This window comes from Semicossyphus pulcher, unplaced genomic scaffold (genome assembly GCF_022749685.1).
Source record: "Semicossyphus pulcher isolate SPU_LCO1_2020_fin unplaced genomic scaffold, fSemPul1.0.p SCAF_14, whole genome shotgun sequence".
Classification (NCBI taxonomy): domain Eukaryota; kingdom Metazoa; phylum Chordata; class Actinopteri; order Labriformes; family Labridae; genus Semicossyphus; species Semicossyphus pulcher.
Window position 1 is genome coordinate 23,740,898 of NW_027211648.1, and position 13,965 is coordinate 23,754,862.

The window sequence follows — 13,965 nt, forward strand, 5'->3', positions numbered from 1 at the left end:
AGTGGATAAACTTAAAAGGGCACATTTTTTTGGCCTTTTATGCCATTGTTGATAGTGACAACAGTGGATTGTGGTGGAAACAGGGGAAGAGAGAATGGGTAATGACATGCGGCAGGGGGCCGAGGGTGGGAGTCGAACCCGGAGCTGCTTCATCATGGACTGTAGCCTCTGTACATGGGCCGCCAATTTAAAGAAATAATCTTGAAGATTTCAGTTTCGTTCTCTTTGGTGGCACATAATGGCTATAAACAGAAATTGCGGGAGGACACTTCCCAACTTAACCAGACGTCCACGGCTGGCTCCGTTTGTTATGGTTGTAACTCTTGATTTTCCTCGCTGATGATCACTTTCCTTTTTAGACTGTTTTTCTTCATCCGAGCGCTGAATTTGTGTCTTTTTCTTTGGATTTTCACTTATTTTTGAAGTTGTATCTGTAGTCATCGATCTTTTCTTTGTTTGTTCAGCCATAGTAGATTACTGTTTACTTGCAACGCTTGCAGAGAATGGAAAGCAGCCGCTTAGCTCCGCCTACCCTCTCTGGCAGACCAACCACTGCTGGATGATGGATAACGTGTCACTAACTGGGCGCCGCTTGTGATTTTTTCCACAAATGTCGCCACAGACATCCAGTCCATAATAATACTATATACTGCAAATGCAAAGGCCAAAGTGCAACCAGCGCCCCTGATTGGGCACATTTGTCCCTAAAGATTACATTGCAGCTAGTACAGCTGAAGGTATTTAATGGGGCAATTCCATAACTTGCTGCTGTCTGTTTATTGTCCTATCTTGTGATATGTATGTCTCCTCCTTCAGGCCACCATGCTGACAGAACGATACAAGCAGGGGAAGCTTCATGCCTACAAATTGATCTGCAGGATAATGAAGAGACGGCAAGATGTTTCCCCAAACACAGACTTCCTCACACACTTCTACAACATAATGCACCACGGGCTGATGCACCAAGACCAGGTAGCTGACAGACAACACATTTTATTGATGAAAGTTACAAGTATGTTTAGTGTCTATATTAATTTGATTAAGATTACAGTTTAAAGGCACTTTAATACAGTAATTATCACTCTTGAACTACTTCATAAACAAAATATGTAAAGTTTATTAGTTAAAGATTCTGTGAAGAGATTTTAAGCTGGTTATGAAACTGAGACTGAAATAAATAACCTTTAAATGAACCAAAACAGCAAACAAGATCATCAGCGATAAGACTATTTCTGCATAATTTGTAATACCTGTTACCCCATCTCCAGGTCGGTGTCAGATGAGGAGATTAACAGCCTTTGTTTTCATTGTCCACAGCAAAGATTCACTGTTTTTTTTTAATCAAATGTATGTTTTCTATAGGACATTGTGAACACCATCATAAAGCACTGCAGTCCCAGATTCTTCAGTATTGGCCTACCTGGAGCCACCATGCTGATCCTGGACTTCATCATTGCAGCTTCCAGAGTCACCGCCTGCTCATCACTCAATGTAAAAAAAAACAGAAACACACTCACATATTTTTTTCAGTGTAGTGTGACACAACTGCACACTACTTTCCTTGTTTTTTATTAAATTTGCATTTCCCCTGTCCATGTCTCTGCTTTCTTTTGTCTCTTTCCTCCCATTCCTCTTCTCCAGGCTCCAAGAGTAGAAGCCCAGATCCTGCTTGGATCTCTGGTGTGTTTTCCCAACCTGTATGGGGAGCTTCCAGCACTCCATCCCACCACAGCCGATGTGGTGCTCACCAAGTTTCCTGACGTCAAGGTAGGAGGAAGCAATAGTAGTTTCAAATAAAGGGGCTGAAACTACCTGTAATGCCTCTGTCATTTTGCAATATCTATAATATTTGTAATAGTATGCTAATAGACAGCAGATAGGAGGAATAGAGTTATAATACCAAAAAAGTTTTAGAAAACCAGCAAAAACTATTTCTAAATTGACAGATAGTTAAATGGACTCCTGTCACAGACTTAATACTCTTGCAAAATAAAAAAAACATGCAGACTTTAAAACTGATATCCTCCAAAGCACAGGGACAGACATTTTCTACTTTACCTGAAATCCAGGTCAGTCCAAACCTTGTAAAGCAGACTTCTGCTGTCCATAGGGGGTCTCTGAAGCAAACTAATAGGTTAATGTCTCATCAGTCATTCTTGTAACAGTCCAGAGCTATGGGAGTAATGTTGTTATTGTTGTTGTTGCTGTGTAAACAGTTAATGCCATGCGTGGCAGCATCTCAGGCTCACTCACCCGTTTCTTACAAGGCAGAAGCTTGTTTTGAATCAGTAAGCGGTCATTAACTCTGACTGGAGGGAACGGGACCCGTGAGTGTGTGAATGTGTCTGACAGTGTGTGCAGATAAGTTTGTTCTGTGTCTGTGTGCCATATTTAATGGAGCATGTATGCTATAGATTAGAATTCCAGTAATCACTTTTCTCATAATCTTAAAAGGAGTGCTTGAACACTATGTACATTAACTTTTGTCCGTGTGTTTTTGCTTTTAGGAGCACATTATCAAAACCATCCTGACCTCTGCCAGGGACGAACCCTCTGCTCCAGCACGGTAAGTTCTGTCTGTGTGTCTGTCTTTGGTAACATGTGTCCGGATATCTTGCATGTGCTGTCTTAGTGCAACTTAATTAAACAGAAGCCTCATCAAGAGGATATCAGTTTGATAGTTTGTTTGTTTTGGTGTACTAAATAGCAATAGAGCCAAACAGCTGTATTAGTCGGTCGATATTATGACTATCATGATGCATCAGAAAGGGTATTATGTTTTCAGATAAATGCAGTTATTTGTTCAAGAAAGAATATCCATTGCATTGTTTAACCAGTGCACTATCCATGCAGCAGAGTTCTGTTTTCATTACTGCTCAAGAATTCACAATATCAGCTGCCATTTCATTAAACGGGGGCGGCTGTGGCTCAGTGGTAGTGTCGGCTATTATTCAATCGAAAGGTTGGCAGTTGGATCCCTGGCTGCTGCAGTCTACATGACGAAGTTTCCTTGGGCAAGACACTTAGCCCCAAATTGCTCCCGAAGGCAAAGCCATTGGTGTATAACTAAGCGTGAATGGCTAGACCTTAAATTGAGATTGGCACTTTGCCTAGCAGCCTCTGCTATCCGTGTAGTAAAGTGTGTGTGAAAGGGTGAATGTTACATAGTGTGAAAGCGCTTTGAGTGGTCTGAGGACTAGAAGAAGTGCAGTCCATTAGTCCATGTTATAACTATAGGTCTCAATCACCTGATATTAATCAAGCCCTAGATAGCATTATATTAGAAACATTTTATTTAGCAATATTTTGGCCTTGGACAAAATTGAGATAAAACAGAAACTAATGTTAATTATTGCTCTAGTATTGGTAACCTGAGATACAGAGGTGCAACATTTCATGTCAAGAGTCAATTAATTGTCTCCATCTCTTTAATAAATGAGTTAATTACCTTTAGCTCTTGCTAAGGAACCTGGATACATCTGTTTTTGTTCACTGCTTGCCATCATGTTTTTTAACTTTCTGTTTCTTGTTGCTTACATAAAAACAGTTGTTAGGTGTGTTCATCATTGATATTTCTTAATGTATCTATTTCTATACTTGTATAACAGCAGCATGTTTAAAAGCTTGCTCACACCGTATTTGCTTTGTTTTGTTAGGTGTGTAGCTCTGTGCAGTCTGGGTATCTGGATGTGCGAGGAGTTGGTTCATGGGACTCAACATCCACTGATTAAAGATGCTCTCAACGTCCTCTGTGTTACTCTGAAGGTCTGTCACAAATCTTTTAGTGCTTTTAAAGCATCATTAAGCTTACATCCTGGTTCAACAAGTCAACTCACTGAACTTCAAACACAAACAAAAATTACTCATCCATATATAAATCTTCATGGGTCACATGTCAGGCCAACTGAATCCGGCTATCTCATTCAGCCTTTGGCCTTTGTCTTTATCAAACTTTGTCCCTATTGACCTTCATCCACTCTCTGTCTGACTGTGATCCAGTGTGGTCAGACCAAAGCAATGAATCTGTATCAAACACTGCTGATTGGCAACCTGGCACACTGATCTACACAACACTGTGGTGCCTTAACATCTGTTTCCCTTCTGTCTGAGTGTTTGATAAGGCCTCTTTGTTGAAAAAACATTCATCCTATAAGGAAAATAACTTTTTGTTTACCATAATACCAGAAATATAAAGTATTTACATGTATGCACATTGATTAAATGTAAGTGTAATATAAAAACATAGGTTAACATAGGAAATATTTTTGTGCCGGGGGATTAAGTTTCCTGGTTGTCCCTTCGTGTGTATTACAAATTATAAATATCACAAAAACACCTTGAAGAAATATAATCAGATATGGCACAGACAACCACCTGGACTCCATAACTGATTTCATTTGGGTGATCACGGGTCAAAGGTCAGTCACTGTGACCCCTTAAAAATGTCTTTGGCCATAACACAATCCTTCATTTGTTAATCGACATACAATTTCATGAAAATATCTAATAGGGACAAATTAAATGATTGCTCTCCTTTGTGTACCTGTTGGAGAGAGACATTCACTGGTATTATAGCCGTCCTTTCGAAGAGCTACTTATGCTTCTCAAATATTTCAGTATTCATTTATGTTCCTCATCCTGGCCACAATCACTCTGTGATTCTGTGGGAAAGACTGCTGGATTTAATCTGCTGTTAAAATGATTGGGGGAGACATACAATCACAAGGTGGCAATTCTTGTTTGAGTGTAATTAAAAATTATTTTGACATTTATATGGAATTGGTTGCCCACATTGGAAAAACAGAACTTTTTTACCCCTTTTTACTTGCTTGAAGCGATAGCTGTGCAGAAATTGAAAGTACTGTTGTTGTTCTAATGCGTTCAATTAAAAAAAGACAAATATGGGGATTAAAAATCTTTGGGGGAACTGGTTAAATTTAAACAACAAAATGTTAACTGAAAAATTGACAGAATTGACAAAAACAGTTTGGGTGTTGCTGTGTTTACATGGCAGGACTGCAAGGAGCCAGAGTTTGGTCAAAAACACTGTTGGAGACTACTATCTGTGTTGGTGAAATAGCCTCAGTTTGTATTGTAGGTTTCAGGCCATTAGACTGAGAAAGGCCTGTGGATCAGAGTAATACTGTCCAACATTGACTGTCTCATCTATAGCCAAGTGGCTCTGGATGGACACAGAAACACACACACACACACACACGCATACCTTTTCAACCTTGGAATCCCTAGCTTGTGTATCGGCAGCCAATGGCCTGCTAAGACATAACATAAACACACACACTTGCATTCACTCACTCCTGGGAGCAAACCCTGGACTGTCAATATGTTTGGTCCTCCTTCAGATAGGACACTAATCCAGAGGGAATGCTGCAAGCTGTGTCAGGAACACATACATACACACACATACACACACATCTTGTCCACTTTTGCATCTCTTGCCTCATACCAGCAGCCAGTAGCCTCAGACATGGGCATGGTGACATGCACTCACAATCTCACACACACAAGCACACACAAAGCTTGAGGGATTGTCATATTTCCATGCAGAGCCACCTCGTCCTGTTGTCCTCTTCATCCCACTCTCTGTCCCTTCTCCTATCCTGAAGTGATCATTATTTTAACATTATTATCTCCTTTATTTTATTGTATTTAAAATAATAAGTTACACTTTTATTTAAGCATTTAACATACAACAACTCATAAAAGAAACAATTGAGAGGTTAAAAAATGATGACAAGGCTTATTTGTGGACACAGATTTATTTATTATTGTATTTACTTTGTATGATGTAAATTACAATTTAAGAAACTATTAATATCAGAATATGAGTCAAATGAGTCAAAATGTGTGCCAATGTGTTTTATGTGGAGCATTCTACTGTCCTTATTTTGCTCTAATTTGCCAACATTGTTCCCCATATACAGTATGATTTCAAGGCTCTGCATAACATTCGCTTCCCAAATGTAATCTGAATGGGCAGCTACATAGTAACTGTTCAGCCTGTAAGAACAAAAAACTTTCTTTATTGTATTCTTCCATGCACGTCATCCATCTAATCATTTATTGCACTCTTCTAAGGGATTTGAACTTACTCTCTCTGCGAACCAGTCTCCATGCTGTGTAGCAAGATGATCTTCCTGACTTAAATGTAGAATTGCCAGTAAAAATATGCTGTTTCCTCACAGAGCTAATATAGTCACAGGACCTCTTTTTTTTTCTAGAGGGATGGTAGGTAATTTGCAATGGAATTTTGACTTTACAAGTTACGTACATGGCCTCAGGTATAATTTTGAATGAGCAGAGGTCCCCAGAATATACTAGTCCCATGCTCATAGGGCCGTAAATGGCAAAAATATGTCGTCAGATTTTCAGTTATATCTGAAATAATTACAGGTCATAGTTATTTTTAACTGTCACTATTTCCAGTTGATATAGCGTATTTCTTTTATTGCATTTCAGTGTTTGAGAGTAAAAATTAAGGATTTGTCTTAACCTAAAATCCCTGTTTGACATCCCTGCAACTTTTGTTATAAAATTATACAGCTGATTTTTAGGTAATATTTATTATTTAAGTGTGTATTATATTAAGTAGGTTCTGAATGTATCCATTAAACCTGTGAATTAACATGGAAACTCTATCCCCCAGTATCCCAATAAGAACGTTGCACTGGTGGCATCAGACATCCTTCATCTCCTGATTAGTCATGTGGATCATCTACAGAAATTCCCCCCTGAAACTCCAAAGAAGATCGTGGAGGTGAGACATAAATGACTTATGAGCAATTATTGTAACAATTCTAAACAGTGGTTTCCTTTGAGTGTCGGTGGGTTCAATCAGATTTCATTCTAACTGAGTTTAAGTTCCAACTAAGTCTTCTAACAGTTAAATCAATTTTAAATCAATTTTGTCTGATTTTATTTTCTTAGATTTTGATCGCCACCATCACATACTTGCTGCCTACAACCGAATCTTCTCCTCACGAACTGGATAAAAGGGTAACATACATACACTAAAAATGTCTTTCATATTTTTCTCACTATATTACTTATAAAGTTACCTTTTCCCTGTTTTTGCCTGTCTTTGTTGCAGCTGGTTGTGTCCCTCCTGTTGTGTCTGTTGGACTGGGTGATGGCTCTTCCTCCAAAGACTCTTCTTCAACCCGTTCAAACACGGAGCCCTCCAGAGAAGGACCAGCCCACCAAGACTCTGCTCAGCTGCATTTATAAGGTATGCATAGTTTGTGGCATGGAATACACAACAAGCAGTCTATTGCACAGACATGAATTACGAACATTCACAGAAGTCAGTTGTGTGCTGGCAGTTACAAGGAAGAAGACGGAGATTTATATTTATATATATGTATTTTATATTTATTTATTAAATATTTTAAATTCAATTGTTCAAAGATTTTTTTTCAAGCTTTTACCAGCACGTTAAAATGGACGCTAATAGAGCATTTGTGAAACACTAGGTAGTTGGAAAACCAATCCTGACTTTATAATTATAAATTTTAATGTTACTTTACGACCGAGCAAAATCTTGCTTTTGGCTCATTATTTGGAAGACAGTGGGAAATGTTAATAACTTAAGCTTAATAAACAATATTACTATGACCAAGCAACTATTTCTGTTCGTATAATATCACGAAACCACGCTGACGCATCATTTAAACAGTTGTGTATAGAAATTATAATAAAACTTCTTCAGAAACAAACACACATTGTCCACCAATATCAAGTTCTTCATATCTGTTTTAAGAATATATTCCCAAAAACAAACCCTTATTGAAAATATGTGTATTTTTTAATTATGTATCTGTGCAGTAAAGCTGAGCATATATGAAGAATTCATGTTATTTAATCTGAAATAGTATCTCTTTTCTTTTTAAAAACTCTCTAGGTATTGCACGGTTGTGTGTATGGGGCCCAGTCTTTCAACAGTCCTAAGTATTACCCGCTGCAGCTGTCGGACCTGCTGAGTCCAGACTATGATCCGTTCCTGCCATTAGAGAGCCTACGGGAGCCAGAACCACTGCACAGCCCGGATTCTGAACGCTCTAGCAAACTCCAGCCTGTCACTGAAGGTATTTTATCAACAGGGACACGCTATGCAACTTTTGTTGTCTTTACTGCTAAACAACATAGGGCAATAGGTCACAGCATGGGAATATGTGCTTTGCAATTTACTTTGTCACAAATATATTAAAGTGGTAATCTTGAAGATCTCAGTTCTGTCTCTTTGGCGACACCTATGGCGTTGAAACGGTAATTGCGGGAGCACACTTCCCAGATATTAAAACAGTGTTGCATGTGTGACGTCCATGGTTGGCTCCGGTTGTAACTCACAGTCGTTTTCCTTTTTAGACTGTTTGCCTCCATCTGAGCATCAAATTTCTTTCTTTTTCTTTGGATCTTGTTGATCTTGAAGTTGTGTCTGTAGTCGTCGATATTTTCTTTGTTTGTTCAGCCATAGTAGATTACTATTTACTCGCAACACTTGCAGAGACCGGAAAAGCAGCCGCTTAGCTCCACCTACCCTCTCTGACAGACCAACCACTGCTGGGTGATGGAAAAAGCATCACTAACTGGGCGACGCTTGTGATTTTTTTTTCTGCGAAAGTCACCACAGACACCCAGTTTTTAATATTGCAAATGAAAAGGCTTTCATCAGTGGGCCATAGGCTCAATCACCATTCGGCGATAGATAGTGACTTAGACGTTTATTTAAATGAAAATCAGACAAGAAAAGCAGACCAGAAACTGTGCTATATGGACTATATATAGTCCGTAATTTTTCCATGCATGTAAAGTAGGCGCAAAAACACTCAAAATGTTGAACAAAATGACCCAGACTCGTCCAGCAATTACTAAAAGATGAAAAAACTTAGGGGGGGGTGTGTGCGTGCCTGTCTGCATCCGTGGGAGAATGTGTATTGTCCCCTGCTGTGGTCCACCAGAACACAGTGTCTAGTCTAATGACTGGAGCACCCTGATACACCATGTTTCTCTTCTCTTCTCTTTTTTGTATCTTCTCGTCTTCACTGCTTAACTTCCTGTCTTCTTTTAGTATTTCAACATTATTCTCTGCTCATATTCTTCACAGCATTATCATGTTTTTTCTAAGACTTCATTTGTCATTCCTCTTCTTTCATTTTTCCTGATCCCCTCCTGAGCCCTCCTGAGGTTCAGGGACTCGTTGAGAATGTCTGGTCAATACATATCTGTACTCTACACACAGCCCTGTCAATAAGGAGGTGATGGAGTGTATGTGTGTGTGTGTGTCACAGTGTGTGTGTAATGATGTTGATTAGCCAGGATCTGCTGGCAGCACAGTGTGTGATGGCATTGGCTTCTTCTCAGCATGGGGCAAACTATGTACAAGCTGAAAGTGTGTTTGTACTTCTTCCTAGTTTTTCCTGCAATTCCTGAAGTTTGGCTGCAAGTACGTTCATAAAATAAAAAGTCAGAGTAACAGTTTTACAGCCCACCAAACAATAAAACCCATAAATGTATTGTTAGTGTTAAATATATTTGATACGTTAAATGTACTTTTGGTTGCTCTTTGTTTTCCTCCTCTCTCTGCAGTTCGTAGCCGTATTCAGCAGGGCCTGGTTTCCATTGCAGCTAGAACGGTTATCACGCACTTGGTCAACCATCTAGGACATTATCCAATGTCTGGAGGGCCGGCTACTCTGTCTAGTCAGGTAATGATGTTATGTGTGTTTGATGGGAATAATGGCAGTAGTATAATGCACCGTATAACGTGATTTAATTTTTGTTCTAAAAGTATTAAATGCCTCTATGTAGATCTTGGCATTTTGCTAAAGCAACCAGATGTCCAATGTGTTTTCTAGGTGTGTGAAAACCAGGACAACCCGTTCTGTGAGAGCGCAGATCTTGGACCAGAGCTTTTCCATTCACCAAACCTACAGTTTCTGGTTTTGAACGGCTCCACGCTGCTATCAGTGTATCAGGTAACCTTAACTGAAATATAATTGCCCAGACAACATTTTATGCTTCTGTGTTTCTAAACCAAAGCTGAGGACACACTGCATAATTTATAATCCATTTTCTTATCTCTGTTTTTTATAATGTCTGATACAGACATAGCTCTAATTGAAAGGGCCCCAATTTACAACTAATACATTTTATCATTTTTAACCACTTAAGGGATAGAAATTCCAGTTAGTGAGCATGTGGCCACTAGCTTACTTTTAGCTTAATGCCTATATGCATTTATTGTTATATAGTTGCTTGTTTGCTAACATTTCCTCCCTCCCTAATAAATGCAATTCATTATTTGCTAAATAATGCAGCAGTTGCAGATCTACAATGGATACAGAAAAGCTTCTGACAAACAGAAGACAGAGATCATATGTCTCACCAGTCCTGGCTTAATTACGTTGGCTTCTAGTTCATATCCCTAATTCAGTTCAGTATTCTGTTGTTCATATTTAAAGCCATCAATTTTTTGGCTAGTTATTCTGCAGCAAGACCCCAAAGGTCTGGCAACCAAATATTGTTAAAAGTTTGTCAGGTCTTCCTGGAAGCTCACCTGGTAGAGCTTGGCTCCTATGTACTAAAGCTAAGTCCTTAACGCAGCAGGCCCGGTTGCTCTCCCTGCCCTTTACTGCGTGTCATCCCCATCTCTCTTGCCTGCATTTCCATTTCAAGCTTTGTAATTACGTACACATATGAAGCACCTTGTAATCCTGTTTTTAAATGTGCCATGAAGATAGCTTATTTTGATTATCCTGAAAAAGATCTACCAGTTGCAAAGGAGAAGCTGTAGCTGAAACAAAGATGCTGCAAACCTCTTAAGTATTTGGTGGATTTAGTGTTTCACTACTGTCCATCGTCCTTCTCTTTTTCTCAGATCCGATCAGAGTCGGGTGTACCAGGAGGAGGAATGACAGCTGGTTTGTCTTCTGCTCCTGCCTGTGTTCGAGTCATCATCCGAGATGTAGCTGGAAAACACTCCTGGGACTCTGCTGTTCTCTACGGACCTCCACCATCTATCCCCAACAGCCCATCACATACATTTTTGTCAAACACGCAATCACCTCACAGTGCAAATCTTCAGTTACGTACCCCGCCAGGAGGTCCACTGAAAAAGATGGAAGTCAAGAGAGAGGACAGCGAAGAAGATGGGCCGGAGGAGAGGGAGTCAGAGGAGGAAGGAACAGGGATGGAGGGTGAAAGGCAAGAGGGAGAGGAAGAAGAGGAAGAGAGGAAAGTCAGTGAGGAGGGGAAGGGGGATCAAAGAGAAGGTGTAGAGGAAGAGGAAGAGGAGGAGGAGGAAAACAATGAGCATAGAATGGAGGGGGAGGAAGATCGAGGGGAGTTGGGCTTTGAACAGCTTCTTGCTCCGCCTTTGGCTAAACGGGTGTGTCGGGAGGCGGTGCCAGCGTGGGACTCACTGACAGAGGGAGATGATGCACTGGACGAAATGCTGCAGTACCTGGGATACTCAAGTCCTGAATGTCTACAGAGGGCAGGTACAAGCACACACATACACACACACACACACACACACACACTCACACACACACACACACAGATACACACACGCACACCAAGGACCTTTGTGTTTGTGTTCTGCAGTGTCATAATAGTTACTTAATCTTCACATCAGTACAAAAAACTCACAAGCTACACAAACTTACATTAATCAGCCTTTGTGTCTCCTTGTAGGCCAATGCCAAGAAAGCTGTAGACTGTATCTTTGTATGACTTTCAAATTACAACTTTATATGCGTCTCAGAATTGGCAAACAATCCATTTTCAGTCTGAATAATGGCATTGTTTCTGATAAATCATCAAAACTGCAGCATTTAAATCAACATTTTACAAACTGTAGGTGTGTTCTGTCAAAAACAAAGCAACTTTTTGGCACTGCACAATTACCTGCAAAGTCAATCCAAAGAAGTGAATAGACCCAAATATGTCTGGGGTAATTAGGTTTTTGCGCTTAATTCATTTTTTTTAAGCTGAGAGATAAATTACTGTAATGCTGTGTTACGAAAGCGATTTTCTGACGTCCTGATATTTCAACCTTTTGACCCATCTATTGCTATTATAATCACAGCGAAATCTGTTTATTTGCCGTCTATACCTCTGTAGTGAGAATGTAGCCAATGTTAGACTGGATTCAGTGGACACAGATTGACAGGAGCTCAGCAGCTGGAACAGAGCAAGGTTAACATTAGATGGTGTCCAGTTGATGATTCCTTGTACATAGTGGAGCCTATCCAAGTTAACATGTCTTTAAACTTGGCACTTTTCAGCTTCAAAATAACTGGAAGGAAAAGACAGCATTTGGTTTTCAGACATATCTGGAGAACCAAATATTTGAGCGAATACTCGCGCAAGTATAGGAAAGCAGAAATTTGCTTTGCTTTGTTTCTGAATATAGCTTTACCTGTCAATTTTCTCTTTAAAAACAGATGACCCTACATCAAATCAAAGCTTTTAACCCAAGGCCTTTTTATGTACCTCTTTCCATGGTCACAATTTATGACAACACACAGAAATTCATTGTTTAAAGTGATTTTTTGAAGCTAACTTTGCCTCTTTATTTGTCCCTTTAGGCATGCCACTCAACATCCCAGCACCTCCCCCAGCGTGTGTTTCAGAGAAGCAAGAGAACGATGTGATCAATGCCATCCTAAAGCAGAGTGCTGCAGAACGAGAGTTTGTCCTTCATGTAGGTGGTCTCCTTAGGGCCTATGTCCACTAACGGTGTTTTTTTTTTTGCGCTGGCAGCACCCACTACCTAACCATTGTTGACAAAGTTGATATCGTAAGTCCCGCCCCTTCTTGATGTTAAGATGATGTTATGAGTGGCGGTGTTCCAAAAGTTGAACTATTTTTAACAGAGTGCTTTGAGTGCAGCGACAAAAAAACACCTGACACTGAGGGGGTTGTTGTGCTGAGGACGCTGAGCACTGAAAATGCTGAACTGCATTAGTTTTGTATAGAAAATAGCTGTTGCCAGCACAAGAAATGGCGTTAGTGGACACAGGCCCTTATTCAAATGAAATATTGGAAAATATTTTGCTCTCTCAATATTTGAAAGGTTAGCTCCCAGCTTGTCCCGAAGAAATGGAAACAGTGCAGCACTGGTCATTGTATAGATTGCCTAAAACTACTTTGCACTAATACTAGCTTTCATGGAGGAGAGGATAAATCACAAGCTGTTTCAGTCCCACACTTTTTTAATATTTCAAAAAATAAAGTGAGGACTGCTCTCCATTTGCTGCCCAGAGGCAAGTCAAAAAGGTTAAACCTTGCTCCATTAAGAATTGAGTCAGCTTGGCACCATTATTGTCTGTCTGTGATTCATTTATCATTCTGCCTAAGGACAACAAAAACAATGTACTCTAATTCTTTAATTCTCGGAATGATAGGTCTATAACTTTGCCTTGTTCGTCAGTTGGTGCAACTTCTCTGCAGTAGCCACTTTCTGTTTAATTTCTACAATATTTAGTTTCTTGTTTATCCCTTCCATTTTTTGAATTCAAGTCATTTGTCGAATGTTTCAGAGAGGCGAGGAGTTGAACATGAGGGCAGTGCAGCAGACTGAACCAGAGACTCAGACACCGCAGTCCGCCTTCTATTACTGCAGACTACTGATCAACATACTGGGACTCAACTCCTGGGAGAAGAGGTGAGACCAGACAAAGACATACATCTACTAGAAACCATTATTAGGGCCCGGGCAGCTCTGCTTGTTTTTGCCAATGTCTTTCATGTTTTTCTCTCAAGAAAATCCACCTTCCAATGCTTGTAAATTAGCAAGACTTTGCACATAGGTCCAGTCCACTAACAAACTACTTTAACTGGCTTTGTTGCCTAATAGCCCAGATTGAGGTGCTGCAGCAACCATCAAAATTTTACAACTTTGAATATTCATAACTTGCTCAAACTTGCAACACTGCATCTTCA

At 39.8% G+C, this 13,965-nt stretch overlaps 1 protein-coding gene across 3 annotated transcripts in view; it reads left to right on the plus strand.

Annotated features, from left to right (window-relative positions):
* Nucleotides 1–13,965, plus strand: part of ralgapa1 (Ral GTPase activating protein catalytic subunit alpha 1) — a 77,621-nt gene that overhangs the window by 25,202 nt on the left and 38,454 nt on the right. For all 3 annotated transcript variants that reach the window (XM_069662440.1, XM_069662441.1, XM_069662442.1), the window contains 14 exons: nt 817–972; nt 1,363–1,491; nt 1,642–1,767; nt 2,508–2,566; nt 3,657–3,765; nt 6,665–6,775; nt 6,946–7,014; nt 7,109–7,246; nt 7,919–8,102; nt 9,604–9,722; nt 9,873–9,992; nt 10,895–11,516; nt 12,609–12,724; nt 13,563–13,687. In XM_069662440.1, the coding sequence (XP_069518541.1) occupies nt 817–972; nt 1,363–1,491; nt 1,642–1,767; nt 2,508–2,566; nt 3,657–3,765; nt 6,665–6,775; nt 6,946–7,014; nt 7,109–7,246; nt 7,919–8,102; nt 9,604–9,722; nt 9,873–9,992; nt 10,895–11,516; nt 12,609–12,724; nt 13,563–13,687 (2,183 nt within the window). The remainder of the gene's footprint in view (nt 1–816; nt 973–1,362; nt 1,492–1,641; nt 1,768–2,507; nt 2,567–3,656; nt 3,766–6,664; nt 6,776–6,945; nt 7,015–7,108; nt 7,247–7,918; nt 8,103–9,603; nt 9,723–9,872; nt 9,993–10,894; nt 11,517–12,608; nt 12,725–13,562; nt 13,688–13,965) is intronic.